Source organism: Pholis gunnellus (assembly GCF_910591455.1).
Source record: "Pholis gunnellus genome assembly, chromosome: 1".
Classification (NCBI taxonomy): Eukaryota; Metazoa; Chordata; class Actinopteri; order Perciformes; family Pholidae; genus Pholis; species Pholis gunnellus.
In genome coordinates this window covers 8,519,848-8,537,803 of record NC_136528.1, presented here as the reverse complement: position 1 = coordinate 8,537,803, position 17,956 = coordinate 8,519,848, and the positions used below count along the sequence as shown (strand labels likewise).

At 44.6% G+C, this 17,956-nt stretch overlaps 1 protein-coding gene across 2 annotated transcripts in view; it reads right to left on the bottom strand.

Annotated features, from left to right (window-relative positions):
* lrp4 (low density lipoprotein receptor-related protein 4) overlaps positions 1-17,956 on the bottom strand; it is a 100,265-nt gene that overhangs the window by 40,817 nt on the left and 41,492 nt on the right. For both annotated transcript variants that reach the window (XM_079165842.1, XM_079165843.1), the window contains exon 2: positions 12,958-13,104. In XM_079165842.1, the coding sequence (XP_079021968.1) occupies positions 12,958-13,104 (147 nt within the window). The remainder of the gene's footprint in view (positions 1-12,957; positions 13,105-17,956) is intronic.

Sequence of the window (17,956 nt, the reverse complement as noted above, 5' to 3'; positions counted from 1 at the left end):
TGTCAATAAACTTTCTAGCTTCTAAAACCTAAATATTTGTATTTTTTGGTATATTTTTGATAGTAAACTGAATATCTTTTATGTTAAAACACCGGATCAAATACAACCAATTTAAATATGTCAACTTTGGCCCTCTATAATTGCAATTGGCAAGTAAACAACAAATTATTGAATTATGAAAATAATTCCACCTTTAGAATACAATTGAATTTGAATTTTGACCTCACTAAATTGAAATCTAATTGCAAAACAATCAAAGATTCCCATAAAACATCCAAAGCTACTGGTTTGTTCAAATACGTTTAACTGGCACAGTTGCCTCTCAGTTGACATGATTCACTTTCAAAAGACACAAAATACATAAAACACCGAAATAAAATAAGGGCTGAGTTCAATATTTGCCAGAACTGCTGCAATAAGCTGGAACTGAACAAGTAGAACTCGCAGCGGTCCATGAGCGAAACCTCCAGAGAGTCCGTCAGTAAGAGTCCTGACGCCTGCACACACCGTCTACAGACCTCTCTTTGTCAAAACCGAGACGGTTTGACGCATTTTGGATGCGTCTCCGACAGAGCGTCAGCAGATTCAGGGCCTCGACCGACCAGGAGGAGGAAAAAAAAAAAAGCTGCTTCTCAAAGCTTCAATAAATAATTCAGCTCGTCAGAGGAGCGAGGGAGAGCACGGTGCTGACACGCACATGCAAACGCACACATGCAGACATAAGCAAACAGTCGCAAAAACAAACACACACCCGTCCGCAGCGCAGACTTGTTTAGGCACACACATTTTGCAAAGGGGTGCAAATTGTATGCAAATAAATACTCCACGGGCAAGGACGCGCGGTAGGTGGGGCCTGTGTGCGGGTATCGGGTGGATCAGCAGGGAGCATGCTGGGAAGGTTGAGGAGGTCTCCGGGTGCTTTGATCCCTCTTATCACACAGATTGTGCTCAGCTCAGCTCCTCTTGCTACCACTGCATTCCTCTGAGGCTGACGCCGCACACACGCACACATTAATTAACACACACACACACACACACACACACACACTCAGAAGGTTCCGATACCATGTTTTCTTTTCCGATATAGATTCCGATACCAGGGCGTTTAAAACTACAACTAAACTAATATTACTACTTTTTAGCAGCTGTGTACTACTAACCATGTGTGGATGTAATGTGATTGCTATAATTGTTGTATGGACTAGCTCAGATTAAACCCTTTGTGAAACATGAACAAATGAATACAAAGAAAGTATACCATGGAACTTTATTTTCCATGGCATTGGATGCCTCATCCAGCATTTTCTGGGCCGAATTTGAGGCATTTCTGATCCTATCGGTACAACTCTACTTCAGACCCTTAACTTTGTCCACTTCTTGTTCCTCGTTGCATTCCAGGAATCATTACATGTTGTGTTCTACTTGTCTGTGCACCTACTTTCCCTCCACCTGCCTCATGCCTACATGTCTGAGAACCACCTCCAACCTCCAAAGACAACGACGTTGATGATGCAGATATTTTGGCAGTTGATAAAAAAAGGGCTGACGGAATTACGCCAGAGCAAAACCACATCAAAGATGGTGTTACATTTCACAAGCTACTGACGTCGGATACCCGACGCATTGCATTCTGGTCTACTTCATGCGCCTGTGGTGCTCCATCAATTATGCAATATTACACACACACACGCACTAGTTTTTCTCATCCGAGCTCAAGAATTCCCACTTGCATTCCACAGGTCATTTACACACACACACACACACACACACACACACACACACACACACACACACACACACACACACACACACACACACACACACACACACACACACACACACACACACACACACACAGTATGGACTGACCATCGCACTGCTCTCTCAGTCTTCACCCAGATTAGGAACAACAAATCCCTCTTTTGTTATTTTGTGGTATTTTACCTTTAGTGGTGTATATCCATAAGGGCTACACCTAATACTTTGAACTACAGAGCTTCAGTATAACGTTGACGTTTGGATTATAATTATTAATAACTTACAGAAACATTGTGCCTCTCTCTCACACACACAGCGAGCGACACAGCGCTCAGTCCTCTTCTCTGTAGTTATCTCAGTCCACAGTCCAAAAATTGTAAAAGTGTATTGAAAAAATATAGTGTAATCCATTCCGAAATTCGTAACATGTTTTTATCTGACGAAATATTCTGCTTCAATTCATAACTGTTGGCATTTAGCCTTTCAAACAACAGTTTACTCTCCCTCACACCTGTAATAATGGGGCAGGAATGAACAATACATTTATATAACAAAATCTTATTTTTGCCATTTTCTACGGTTCAAATGTAAAAAAAAACAAATACTGTCCGCACAGCCCTAAAAGCCACACCGGTATTGTTTATTTAACTTGCTTTAAGGCTAACGTTCAGGAGTCTGTGTGTTTGTGTGTAGTCGTCTCCAAATGTCAAACATGGAGCCAAGCGAATGAAAAAGGTGCACAGATATCCAGATCACCACTAATGTTTCCAGTAGAGACGAGGGGGACCTGTAGCTGAACCGACTAAAAGAGGAAAACCTTTATTAAATATTCCCGTTAGACGTGCAGACTCCTCTGTCCTGCTGAGAGATGTCTGCCTCGACCCCAATACAATATAATGGGCTCATGGTATACGTGTGTGCCGAGTCTGGATTATTGAGAGCCACGCAATGTTTCTGGAAGGAGATGTTGCTGGAGTTGTATAAAGTCACTTCCTTATGTTTTCACAGCTTTATACAATAGATATCAGAGAGGGAATTATGGCCGGTTTAACTTCCTAACACTAGCTCTAATCAGCTAATAATCATTAAAACTACAACTAAAAAAGAATAAATCAATAAAAATACAATCTTTTATTTCCTTATCGTTTGATTTGTGTGTTTCTACGCATGTAACCACTGTAGATGACCACAACAATGTAAAGGGATAACATTTAGAAATCTTGAATTTTGGAGTTGTTTTCTGGATGGTTGTGAAAAAGAAAGCCACGTGACCAACATCAACGCTCAGCAATGATATCGGCGGCAAAAAACAACAACATGATCGCGTTCTCCCTTGTTTTCTGCTGATCCGATCCGTGACCCCAAACACATACTATCACATTCCATTCAGCCTCAGAGGGCTTCACAATCTGTGCAACATACAACATCCTCTGGATTTAAGGTTTGTCGTATGCAAACACAGGACCAGATTAGTGTAAGTGGATTTTCAACATGTCTTTGTTTGCACATAGAGTACTAAAGAGTTTGTGTGTTTTCTGCAAATGCTGATCATGGTATAGTCCTCAATAACAAAACAACCTAGAAAAAAGGACTTTTAACTAGGTAATAAAAAAAACTTGTTAAACTGTCAGTTTCTATCCAATTTGTGTGATATACCAATGTTTCAAAATAAACATCGGTATATCACAGATTTTATTTTTTAATAGATTTTGCATGCTTACTCGCTGTGTTATAACGCGCATCATGTCTGACTTGGTGGTGTGTGTGTGTGTGTGTGTCTGTGTGTGTGTGTCCCACGTCTTGAAGAGGATGTATGTGTGTGTCTTTAAGTGGCCTTGAGCAGCAGAGTTAATGGCCTCCCTTTTACTGTTGAGCAGCAGAATCAAGTGGCTCTAATGGGACCAATATATCTGCCGAAACGCCGCTTATCACATCAGCTCAACGGATGGGAGGATGGACAGGAGAGCGATAGAGAGAGATAGATAGATAGATAGAGAGAGAGAGAGAGGACACTGACTGGAAAACAGATGTGGACTCCAGAGAGTCTGCAAGTCTTACGAGAATATTTCATCCGAGGACCTCCAATAGAGGTTTTCTCTTTCAGTCCAAAACACTTCGGTTCACCTCCAGATTACTGTCGTCCGCAGTGGAAACATTTATTCACACTGGTGGTCGGTGTCGTTTTTTTTATTATTTTGACTCCGTGTTTGACATCAAGCGGCCATTACACAAAGACAAACACACACCGGTGTGACTGAGCTCCATTTCAGCAGCTGAGGGTAACAGCTTGATAGTGCTGCCAGAGACGAAATGTTTCTTCTTAACAGTGACATAATTTCTGTAAATAAGTTGCCGTTCCCCCTTCTTTCAGATTTAAAAGTCATCTTGCTTAACACCCCGAGCCCGGAGGAAGCCCCTTGGTGTGTGTGTCACTATGCTGTTTCAAATTTAGTCTTTAAAGTCGATTTGTGAGATATAGACCGAATTACAAAGTGTAAGTGTAAAGAGATTCTCCTCTGAAGCTCCAGACACTTGTCTCGCGTCGTTCTCTTGTCGACAAAGGAGTCAATATAAAGGGTAGCATTAGAGTGGACCTGTTGGTTAAGTGGACAATGTGCACTGCTGCAGTTCCGAACCGTAACGCGGTAAAAACGACATTTTGTTAGTAAGGTCTTTGAAATGTGTCATATTTCAGAGTTTGAAAGCGTCTCCCTTGTCCTGCCGCAACGCCGGTCTCCAACTCACGCTAATCCCCTCTGTTCCCCTCATCAGTCTCAGTCCCTCGCTCTTTATTTGCCTCTTGTAGCCGGGCCCCGACAGAGGCGGGCGGCTTATCTGATTCTAGTTCAGCTCTGGTCGGTGGCCAGCGCATACTTCAGTCCGTCAGAGTGGAGGGGCGCCGCTAGCAGCGTTTTTCTTGGCCCTGCGTGATTCATTCTCTCTCTCTCTCTCTCTAAACCCATCGAAAACAGAACTGTAGATACATGTTTACTAGCTCTCTAAGTCTCTACCGCGAACATATTGGATAATATTTCCCTCTGAAATGTAGAGGGGTTTCAGTACAAATGCATCAGAACTGTGCTCGGGCACAGCGCTTGTACTGAGTGAAGCGCAGACATCTCCACAAGACGTCTTACTGTCCATAGAGGCAGATTCATGCAGAAGCGTTCGCTTGTTGCCATGACGAATCTCTGCCGAGTGCTTGACAGCCAGTCCATCCAGTCAGTCATCCACTAAACACACACACATCTTCCTGGGAATACTGCGGCCTAATGGTGACATTATAAGACTATTAGGATTATCCATCGATGGCTGAATGAAGCTATCATTTCTGGAATGCTAGCTTTGCCTGTCATCTCTATTAAATATATTATACTGGCCAATGACGATTAGTATTGCACATGTAGGACAGGAAAAGAGGATGATAGACAACAGGGAGGCTTAAAAATACACCGACAACTAAAGAAAACTATTTCAGCATTCTCGGGCGATGGTAGAACTTTTCCGATAATCTGTCCAGCAAGTTGTCAAGATATCGCGCTCACGATCAAAGCGACCGCCATCGAGCCGCCAGCAGGACAAAGACGCCGAGTCTGTGTGTCGTAGCAGCTCTGACGAGAGATAATAAGACGGTTTGAGAAGAGTTCAGGACAGGCAGGTAACAAACATGCACACGCACGAGCACACAAAAGTGCATCAACCAAAGCAAACACAGCTGCGGTTGTCGGTCTGTTTACGTGACATTAGATGAATGCATTTGTCTGCTTCAGACATGAGCCGCGTCAACAGTTAACCTGCGCGCTCATCGGGAGAGATGTCATCAACTCACCAAAGTTATTTATTCTGACATGAAGCTGAAAGTCCAGGTTAACTGTGTGTGAACCGACTATTTCATCGGCCGCTTCGTCAAACAACGGTTCCACCTGGCAAGGGCCGAACCCTTTAGGTGCAGTCATGTCTCAGGCTGTGACTAATGAATCCATCAATCGTTATTTCCAATTAGTCCATTCATTATTTAGCCCATAAAATGTCAAACACCATGACAAGTGCCTACCACAAGTTCTCAGAGCCCGAGGCGATGTCTGCAAATTGTTTATTTTGTCTGGCTGTCAAAAAGATCCAAATGAAGAAATGCATGATTGTAAGATACAGGGATGTAGAAAAAAAGACCCACTCATCCAGCAGTTAGCGTGTGATTGATACGATACAGTTTGCTAAAGTTTGGGACCGGTTTGATTGCAGTGAGAGCATGATCCGACACAACTGCAGGACGGGAGCCAGGACGCAGGCTGCCTGAGCGAGCGCTCGTTGAGACGGACGCAGGCAGACGCCAGGTCAGCATGGAGTAGGAGAGGACCGACTTTCTGAGAGGTCTGACGGAAACGGCGACGTTTATAAAGTCATCTGAGATCAACTGGAGAGGAAGAGATTCGGGCGCAAAGTAGATCAGTGCCGGGTCAAAGTGGGGAAAAAAAACTCTCGCCATGAGATCCTTATTGATTTTAAAATCGACAAAAATCAGACCAACATCGATTCTGAGACACTTGGACAAGATGAACAACTGAAACCACTGCTGAGAAAGAGTGGAAGCCTGCACGTTTCTGCTGAGACCAGATTCGGAGGTGAGACCCCAGGTTTAGGGCTGTAGTGCTGCATTAGAGAAAGGCATTTCAACAGAACCAAGCAAAACGCCAGTGTTGCCCTGGAGATGTGAGGGTTCTTTGTATCGTAAACCGAGTAGATTCTTCTCTTCCGTCAGAGTTTCTGACAAAACAAATAACTGCCAACAAACCAACCAATGTTTTTCCCCTTGGTTGTAATTTATGGGTATAAAGAAAACAGATTTATCAATAATATAAATAATTGGAGTCCGTAGAACATCAAAATGATTCATTTGACAATATTTGTTTTAAATCATTATACGTAATACATAATAATAATGTTCCACTCAGCACTTTTAAACCTCAATCCATCACCTCTGTTGTGTTTAATTACACACAGAACACATTTAAAACCCCCTCAAACAAGCTTATACAGGGTTTACAGAGACCAACAAGCTCTTTGTCTCTCTTCGTATTTCTGTCTATTTCTCTGCCCTCAATCATGTCCTCCTCTGTGTGAACAAGTGTGCTCCCCTCGTTTACCGAGCGGGGAGCAAATATTTAGGAAGGAGGCGGAGGAGGAGAGGACGGAGCGAGTGCTGGGGGTGAAGACGGAGAGGAGGAGGAGGTTTATGCTAATGTGCCCAAACAACTGCGGTCATATCCTGAGACGGAAGGAGAGAGAGAAAGGAAAACAAGACGGGGAAGACGGATAAACTCAAACCACATAGTGAGGAAGTAAATGAGAAAGCCTCGGGTAAAAAGAAAAGAGAGAGTGGTTCACAGGTTTCCTGTGGTCAGGCGGGAGAGAGAGGAGAAGGATGCAGAGGCAGAGGGAGGTAAGGAAGGAGAAGATGAAGGGACGGAGGGAGAAGATGACACGTGGAGAGAGACGGGATGGGGTCCTAATCTTCTCCGCTCCTGCTTTCGGATCAGCTCGGCTCCCGCGGTCACAGCTTCTCCCGGATTGGTGAAGACTGCAGAGAGCAGTAGATTAAAGGACGGAGGGGGTATTTCTTATTTTTTGGTGCTTTATGTGTGTGTGTGTGTGTGTGTGTGTGTGTGTGTGTGTGTGTGTGTGTGTGTGTGTGTGTGTGTGTGTCAATGCCCTTGTGAGAACCGGTTTGAGGATTTTCAGAGCTTGAGCTCCCTTGTTTTGTTCAAGGGACTAGTTTCAAGTTTGATCTAGGGTCAAAGATCAAGATTAGACTTAGTCTATTAAGCCAGAAACATATCTTAAGCCGTTCAAATGCCTAACTTGCTCTTAAAAGACTCTGCAGCCGACACCGGCTCAAAGGACAGGCATCTGGAGACCGTCGTCTTCTCCAAGAGTTACTTTGCAGAAAAGCTCAAATCAAAGGAGATCACATTTGTTCAGATAAAAACGAATCTAAAAAGGTTTTAAAAGAACTCGAGAGGTTGTGATCCTCAAATGAGGAGTCCGGTACAGGCTATGCTTGGTTTTAAATTGTGTTGAATGGTGAGAACACTGTTGCTAGGCAACTGACAACAAAAGCAGACTTTGCCAAGCTCTGTGTAGTTTGATGAAACTTCCACAGGATTCATGAGCACTCGGATAATTTACAGTTACGAAATTGCGAGAACCAAGTCATCGCTCGAATGGATTCTTCTCATAAATATGTTAAACATAACGCCACCAGGAGGTCCTCACAGATAGCCCGAAAAGCATCCAACCGAGGGGTTTTATAAGGGTGTGTGTGTGTGTGTGTGTGTGTGTGTACCTGTATGCGAGTTCATAGTACACACCGATCTCTTAAAGCTCACAGGCTCGTGTGAGAGCCGACCCCAGAGGAAGCCAAACCTCACGCAGCGCTTTCAATCACGCACAACGGAGACAACTCTTCCATTTCAACACACTTCCACCCTGACAACACACACACACACACACACACGCACACACACCTATCTCCTCTGTTCTGCAGCCCTGTCTCCTCACTCTGGCCGAAAGCATTTGCTCTTTCACAACATCAGCTGCTTTTAACTCAGCAGGACTCCAACAGAGTGTGTGTGTGTGTGTGTGTGTGTGTGTGTGTGTGTGTGTGTGTGTGTGTGTGTGTGTGTGTGTGTGTGTGTGTGTGTGTGTGTGTGTGTGTGTGTGTGTGTGTACGCGCGTGTGCACGTTCACATCCCGCCTTCTCCAATGCAAGTGAAATGCGAGAGGAATAACTTGAAGGATGATCAGTAACAACGGGGGAGGAGGAGGACGTGGGAGGAGGCGCGTGGTGAACTAACAGGAGATGCAAACGTCTTCCAAGGCTGTGGAGTCTTATCTGCTGTGGTTACAGCTGTTATGAACAGCAGCTTCATACATTTCATTGCCTTGAACTGGGAGGTGAGATTAGGAAAACTGAGAAGCCGATAAGATACGAGAGAAGACAAAAACATAAGTCAGACTCAATTAGCCGGTTGGCCTTGTCCACTCTCCGTAGCGCTCAGAAGGCCTGACTCAAAGGAAAATGCAGTTCTGGGTGCATCGTGGACAGATCACACTGACTGATAAATCCAAAAATAACATCGAGGTTATTAAAAGAGAGTGTTTCCTTTGAGACTTTTTAAGACCTTTAAACACACCTGACTGAGTCATGTTAAGTCACTGCTGATGACAACCCAACATGTCCTGATTTTGCTACTTCAAAGTTAAAGCATTTTAACAGACAAAATAATAGGGGACTTTTATTTTGAAGAATTTATAGGGAAATGTTTTTATCACATAATTAGGAGATCTTTGTTAGCGGCTATTCTTCCATTAAACAAGCCCGCTAATACTGCAGAGAGGAAGAGTAAGCAGGGAAAATAACGGGGGACTTTTATTGTGAAAAATGCGTTCAGGGCATCATCGTCAACTGTTGAATAAAGCCCAAAATGGCCAAAAAGTAAACCTTTAAACAACATGTAAGAATTTGGTTTTGATGGAACTTGGAAGTCTGCTGTACAATAAAGACGTGACATGGAGCATCTTCCTTTTCAGCACCTTTTCTGTCCTTCAACACAACACACACTCTGCTGCCGTTTCCATAGGAACCAGACTTACAAAGGCAGTGCGTGACCCTCCTCCTCCTCATGACGGTTTATGGATGTGGACCGGACTGCCGAGAATGTAAACATGTATTCCTCTTATGGAGCAGTGCTTTCGTGTCAGAGCATCTCGCAGCTCGTACATCTGGCTCTGCAGTCAAACGTAGTAAAGAGAGGTATTCTGTTTGTGTGCCGCCCCCCCCTCCCCCTCGAGCTCGGGCAGCTGGATCAATGAAGAAAAAGGGCGTTATTAATCTGATGAAGCGTCTGTGAGTTATGCCTTCATTACATTTCATCAGGACTAATTAGTGCCCCGCCCTTGAGATGTGCGACCCTGTAATGTGCTCTTCCACTGGTGAGGCATCCATACTTGTATCATCTTCAGTCAGAAGACTCAAAAGATATAATCTTATCTCTCTCTCCTCCCCCCCACCCCCCTCCCTACATCTCTTGTTCCAAGAACTGTGCTTTTTTTTTTTGCACTTTTTTTTTTTTTTGCGCTTTCCGGGGGGCGGAGCTCTCCGGAAAGTGTTTCTGGTGAACCTGCGTGATTTGATCTGATTTTGCCGGAGTCGGACCCGGTGACACCGATGACAAGCCTTAGCTATACAGCCAATATTGTCGCTGATGGTCTTGTTTACTTATGTGGGTCATACAGAGGCATGGGTAGGAAATAGAAACCGTTTCACAATCAGTTAAAAAGACGGTATACTTTGATGTGTGTTTTTAAATGGGTAGATTTATGACCACCCCGCCCCTTCTACCCAGTGTGGTCCACTGCAGACAGACAGATGTTACAGATGTGGTTTGAGGAGGAGGAGGAGGAGAGCGGCCGGCTGTAAGGACCATTTCCTCCTCACCGCCACGCACCGGCAACTCCTCTCGAGTGAGATATAGAGTTCCTACACCGGCATTCACAACACCACACGCTTTATCCGTCAGCCGAGCACGCCTCTACAAAGAGAATTCATGCATGTTCCTTTCGGGGTCCCTCATCAAACCTTCTCCATTCCCTCTTTGGTCTCCGTGCAGCTATGAAACTTTATACGCGAGCACACAACAGCCACATCTGCGCTACACAACTTCCACGTGAGTCCCACATCGTAATTAGATCAGAAGTTTACACGGAGAGCTTCACAGCCACAGCGGGACACTTTGCCTCCCGCTTCTCTTCTCCCGAGTTTCACGAGCACACACACACACACACACACACATTCCTCCATTGTGATTCAGCACAATTGCTCTTTCTACAGAAATTGTTAAATCGGTTTAACTGATAAATATGTTAAAGTTGAAACAAAGTCTGGATGCCACAGACTACACTGCTACAATTCTGCTGAAAAGAGATATTCCTTTGTGTTTTATCTGTGTGTGTTCATTGTGATGCTGCGTTCCCACGGTCACACGCATCTGACGTTCCCACTCAAATGGGGAAACCGTTCTCTCTCTCTCACTCACTCTCTTTCTCTCACTCTCTCTCGCCGTGAGCCGAAACTGTGCCTCTATAAATTCAACCCTTTCGTTGCGTTTGGAAGACGTCGTTAAAAGACATAAACATTTCACTGGGGTTTTACGACGTGACTTGCTTTTAATTCAATCAGTGTAATAGAAGTGGAGTCACGTGGGCCTCGACTTTACCTCCGCGACACACAAAACACACACAGAATGTTATTCGATTTGAAAAAAGCAAGCGCACATGACACGGACATAGTTCATCACCTGAAAAAAATCAATCCGACTTTCTCTACTGGATTTACTCCGGCCTAGTCGTTGGAGTTACAAAGACGTTCACACTGTGTGTTTAGGTGATTAATCAACACATTACTTAAGTCTATAAACCCAACCGAGTTCTCAACCTTTTCCACTTTTGCATCCTTAATCGCAGGCTGCAAAAACACAGTGTGTAGTTTATACTTGAGCGTGAGTATAAAGAGGGATTTTCATTCATAGATGACTTAATTTGGAAGATTTTCAGAGGCCTAAAGATGGAAAAGTGTCCATCATTTCACAAAAAAAAAAGACTGGGAATAAATACCGTAATGGCTGGCCTCTACAACAACATCAATCTCTGTGAAGTGAGCCCCGTGGTTACGAGATTGACTGGAGCGAGTCCAAGAGGACGAGCGTCCGGCTGCAGAGCGGCGGGTCGATCAGGCGGTACTAATGGATTGGGAAAGTCCAGCTAGATGCTCCGATATCTGTCAGCTGCTTCCAACGCGTCTCCTTAAATAAGTAACGCGCCGCAGCGATCGATACGTGGCGATCGGGCTCGCTGAACATTCAACCGGCCCGAGATCAATAGCACTTAGCGTCCCCTCTCCCAACCCCTAACTAGCTTAATGTGACAGAGGAGGGGACTGATGGACTGGAGACAGAACATCAGCCCGAACGCAGCCACGCACCTCTCAGAGAGGCTTAGCAAGTATCAAACTAAAACATCTGCCTCTCTACTCTAAAAGCAGACCCTCAGTGTAAAAGAGGAGCGGTGAAGATCTCCGACGTGCTGTGCAGGAGAACACTCCCGTCTGCCTCCGCTGCCAAGACTTCCCTCCAGCCAAAACGCCGTCTGGTGCCAGAAGTCACTCGAGCGTTTTTTTTTTATTTTGTGCGCGTGGAGGGCAAACGCCACGCAGAGCGCCTCGGCATTAGAAACAGTACCCCGCCTGGACCAGTGATCCATTCACTGCTTCACTGGGTGATGATGGGATCCATATGGGCCCACTTGTATGTTTTCTTTTTTTTCTCTTACTATTCTGGACAATTTATGCAGGAAAACTGTGCCGGAGCACACTTTTTTCAGAAGTCGTGCACTTTACACACATTTGCTCAGGGGGAGATATTTGGCCAAGAACTGCTGTTTAATTTTTTTATTATATTTTTTTACAACCATAGTTATCAAACTGGTTCAGCCAGCATCTACAAGGTGGATTTTTTTAAATTACAAAAAATATTGAAAACAGACTATCAAAAGTTAATATCCAACATCTTTTGTACGCCGATTTGTTATCTTATGTACTTATTATTTAATATCACTCTTTTTAAAAGATTTGAAGACTATTTTATCATGATACAAAATAATGTACAGAAGATTGTGTTAATATTTTCATACGTACATCTATAGGTGACTATAACAAAGTAAAAGGATAACTTTTAACATTTTTTATGGTTTACAAACTTCAGAGCGGTTGAAATTATTTTTGGGAGCGTGGTAAAAAAAAAAAAAATAATAGTGTGGAGCCTTGTAGACCAGCTGCTATAATGAAACATTAATAGTGATCAGCAACGATCGGCAGCAAAAAAAAAGCATGATCAGGGATCTCTAAAAGTTATATTTGCTCCCTTTTTTTCTTTTGTGTCCGGATCTGTGATCCGGACCGTGAGTTTCATGATCCGTTGCACCACTACTCATTTTCTAAATGTTTGTTGTTGCAACACTCATTAGACCACCACTAACCCAGTTCTAAATCGGAAAAACAGGTCTTCCGTTACCAGTGTGATAGCGACAAAGAGAGAAAGGGGAGAGAGAGGAGGACAACGTGAAAACAATGGAGTGCTAACTCACTGCATCCGTCCTCGTCGCTGTGGTCCCCGCAGTCGTTGTCTCCGTCACACTGCCACTGGGCCGGGATGCAGGTACACTCCCCGAACGCACTGACCGCACACGTGAAGTGGTTCCTCCCACACGAGCACTCAGCGCTGCCCTGGACTCCTGCACACAAAGAGGAAGAGAGGGTTAGGGGCTAATCACGCATGTTCAAGTTCACCGACTTTGTTTTCGATCCTGCAAGGTATATATCATTTTCCCACCATCTTTTACCGACTGAAGGTGAAAGTATACCCTGCCTCCGTACCCTGACAACACGACGTTTAGCAGACGGAGGAGTCAGACACGGAGGACGTTTACTGTAACACACATGACAGGGACGGTGGTTCTGAAACAATGCACTTGTGCGGATGGGGGGCAGCAGCAAAACCTATTTTAGTTACCTCAAAGAACTCATCAAATGAATCAATATCAGTTAAAGTGTACGCTATATTTAGAGCATTTTCGCCTGTTTACCTCACCATGAGGCAGCTTTAAAGACTTGTCTTTCTGAAAATTGACTGAAGCCGCCATCGCTGCTCCCTCGATAGGTTTGCTTGTTTATGTGATTGTCTGACTTTGGTTAGTTCGGATTCAACAAAGTCAGACAATAACACAAATAAACTAACCAATCAAGGCAGCAGTACACCAGCAACTCCCCCCGATTGGAGTCTGGTGGCTTTGGCGAGAGCATAGAAGGGCTATAGTTCCCCGTCGGAAACGTCTGTTTTTCACGGCAGGGTAAACCGACGAAAATATTCTAAATATAGTGTACACTTAAAGTTATGTTGATTTGTTTTTTGGTGGGCCTTTCTTTTAGGTGTGTTTAATGTACTTCAATTCTCTACTTGATTTATGCTGCTTATGTCCTCAACGATGCAACAATGCCCGTTTAAAAATGATCTTAACGGATCAAACTTGAATAAATGATTGTACACTTATTTTTGTAACTTTAATCTGACCCCAATCCAAGTCCAAAGTCTTCAGCAGAACAGTGACAGATTAAGCCCCTCTGGCAGATGTATAAACACTAACTTGCTAAAGTAATACTAACATATTGCAATGGTAGTCAAAATGGTAATGCAGTCCGAGTGTTGGGCTGCTTTTATTCTGCTTTCTTTCTTTCAGCATTAGCATTTAGCTGCATTCTCTGGGCTGCTTGCTCCCATGCCGCTTCTTTGTGTAGCGTAAACTGCAGCCTAACACGCTCCATAGCCACAAACTATGCCACCATGTCCCTCTGAGGGCAATAAACATGCCCCATTTTAATAGGAATGGCATTCATTAACTGAATCTGTCACAGAGAGAGACGCCATCATGGCCGTTGGTATAACAGCAGGCGCTTTTTAGCTTCTCAGGGTCTTGAGGTCTTTTTTAAATCTGTGTAAATTTGAATGTGTTAACGAGTACCGTGATGGTTCCTGTTAAGATGCTCAGTAGGACGCGCGTCTTTCAAAAGAACACCAAGGGATTTAGTTAGAAAATGTTTTGGTTGAAGGTTCTTTCTCATCCTCAAAAGAAATGATCGATATGACAGTGTTGCTGGACTGTAGTGACACCTGATTAATGAGGTCATCAATGAGGTTTTGGGAGTTAAAAAACAAAAAGAACATTTAGAATTGAGCCACTTTACCTGTCTGACAGAAAACAAAGGTTCCACTCAAAACCTTTATTTCCAAGGTGTAACGTTATCAGTTCAGTGTAAAGTGTTGGGATACTATATTCATTTAATGTCACCACACATTCTTCATTACTGCCATGATATGTAATCTCACTGGACAAACAGAGAAAAGTCTACTTGTGGACCCTTCACGGTAGTTACAATCGTCTACGTGCTGCGAGGAGTTAGCCAAAGACTAAATCACTTCTACTCTTCCCCTAAGAGGCCATAGAATTCAATCCAGAAATGCTGAAGAAAAGAGCAAAGATGAGAGCTACGTCTGGGGGAAAATGTTTTTCTGCTTTCCTGTCCTGTTACAGCCATCCACAAAATAGATTGAGGGCTTTTACTGCCCTGACCTGAGCCTCCCAGGTAGCAGAGGGACTTCTGTAAACAGCTTTATAGCCATAGAAGACCTAAAAAAAAATCTATCAAACATCTTCGACCTCCCTCGACTGCAAATCAACTGATTTTGATTAATAGAAGATACAATTACATTACATGTATAATAAATACATATTAGTTCTGTTCTTTAGCTTACTGGACCGTTAAAATGTCCCTGTTCCGCCGACATCGTGCATATGTACACAGACAAACACGGTATCCTGAAATACATAGTCAAACACACACAACCACACACACACACAGACACACACAGGGTCCATACGTTCTGTACACTCTGTGTTTTCCTCTGCTGTGGTGGGAAATTGGAGCAGAGTCACCACATTTTCAGACGCATCACAGCAAATCACGTCCAGGAGAGGAAATAAATAAAGGTTTCCCATTTTGCCCTCACTTTGAAGCCCATTAATGACCATCTGTGTGTGTGTGTGTGTGTGTGTGTGTGTGTGTGTGTGTGTGTGTGTGTGTGTGTGTGTGTGTGTGTGTGTGTGTGTGTGTGTGTGTGTGTCTATTTTGCTGAAACTGGCCTGCCGCAACAAACCCAGAGTTTCTTGGAACGCGCATGCATGTATGTGTGTGTGTGTGTGTGTGTGTGCGTGTGTCCTGGCCTCCTCACAAAGGCATCAGTCAACCCAGGAGGGCCTGGCAGAGGGAGCTCAGTAACCTTCAGATCCCTCCCACAGCACTAAATTAATGGCCTCTTTCTTTTCATTCCCCTCTCCTTCTCCTCCTTCTTGTCTTTCCACCATCCCCTCTTCACACTTCCCCTTTAGCTGCCTCCCTTCCCCACTTCTTTTCCTCTCCCCTTCCCCACGCTTCAAGAACCGTCCGCTAACGGGAGGGAAATGGTTTACGGCATCACCCGGGTCTTCCTGTCTGTGAAGTTGTGTTTCTATAGTTCGTGCAGACCTCAGACCTCGGGGGCATGCGGTTCACCTCCAGAGAGATAGACAGGGCCGGGGCTAAGTCCTGAAATTAAGACTGATACTCCATATCGTAGGCTTGAGTCATAGACTGTAGATAAGAAGTGGACGTAGTCATCGTGACATCACCCGTTGGTTTGTGGACTGCAGTTATGAAGCTTCAAGTCCTGCAATGTGGCCGTCGCCATGTTGGTTTGGAATGCGGAGGAATAACGTAGTGACGCTCACAACTATATTGTGATAAAATCAAACTTTTAAAAGTGATTCAAATTGCCATCACAGAAGACTTCACATTATAATGACATTGGTGCCATTTGCTATATATGCCTGGGAAAAATGCAAACCCATCTCCATCATGGGTTTGTTTTACGGGTAACAAGTGTGCACTGGGGCCCATCGTAACCATCTTACACCACTGCTCCATGGCACAACATAGAGTATACTGCAGTGTTGTGAGCCGGGGTAGGATTTATACCTTTAAGCATATGTGTGTGTTTTATTCAGATGTGTGTGTGTGTGTGCGCGGGTTTGCTCCGAGCTAAATTAGAGTCTGAGAGCCGAGGCAGAAGCTGTGTCAACACGAAGCCACATCACAGGCCGTGCATTTGTCAAACATGCTTTAAAAAAAGAAGAGGCCACAGAGCCAAAGAAACCATCGGACGCACTCGTGCTGCACACGCATGTGTTCGCACCGGCACTCAGAATAGGAAGAAGATCAACACACAGATTATTAGTTCAAGTATCAGGTATGAATGTGTGTCACGTCCAGCAGATCAAGGATGTATACTGAGAGCATGAACCCACTGAAGAAGTAAAGAGAGAATCATCGCCACTCACTGGATGGTTATGTAAGGGTCCATGCAAACACACACACACACACACACACACACACACACACACACACATACACACACACCATGCAGCAGCAGCCAGGCATGCCAGCCCTGTGCTTTCAAGAGCGTCAGCATGACAACCCCCTGATGCATCTCGGATAGATCTGAGACTCGGCTGTTTAGGGAAGACAGTGGATCACTGTGAGCTGGAAGTGCAAGTTTGGCGAACAACATATCTTTCAGTCTATTAAAGGATGTTTAAGAGGAGCAGCGGGTGCAGGCGAATCAACGGAGCCCTTAATTTCTCTTAAGCATTTCTTCTTTTAACTGCCTGAAAAGCTGAGTTCAGGGGAAAAAGCTGAACACAGCACAGTGACAAAGTGCTGCCGAAGAACAATAGAACTTTTTCTGAACTTCTCTGCCGTTATCACGCTTCTTACAGCCGACTTTCACGATTAGAAAAAGCCAGGGTTAGCTCCTATTTCAATTGAAAAACAGCTGATGTGTTGAACTCTCTCTACAGGCCAACAGTAAAACAGACCCGGTGTGTGAGCTGTGAGCCAGAGACAACCTCCAGTAGCAGAAAAGAAAACAGAGACCACCAAAGATCCTCCACTGCTGGTTCCTACAGCCTGAAACTGTCTAAACAGGTCTGGTGTGGAACGAGACAGGTGGTCCCCCAACCCCCCACCTCAAAAAGGTAAACAGAGATGATCCCGCAAACCCACGCTGACACCGCGCCTAGACTCGACCCGCCCACGGTAGCAGCCGAACCGAGCCGGAAGCCGCCACGTCGCGGGAGTCTCAGATCTGACCAGGTGGCATTCAACCTCTGATTCACCGTTTGACAATTTTCTGTTGTGGAATAGTTACATGACGAGTGTGAAGAGTTTGAGGCGGGAGCAGCGGGGCCAAAACACACAATGGGTAACTCGGCCCTGAGAGCGGGTGGCCACGCGCTTTGAACGATGTCAAAGGGCTGCCAGTTAATTAGGCGTGGACCTCCCCGGAGACTACCTGGAGGGTCGGAGCCGCGTCTTTCTTTCAGTGTACGAGTGTACCGCTATAAAAAGTGATAAGCGGGAAATTGGGGGGGGGGGGGGAATGAGCCATCTGACAATGTAAAGGGGGAAGACGGGAGCACGGAGGGAATGACTCAA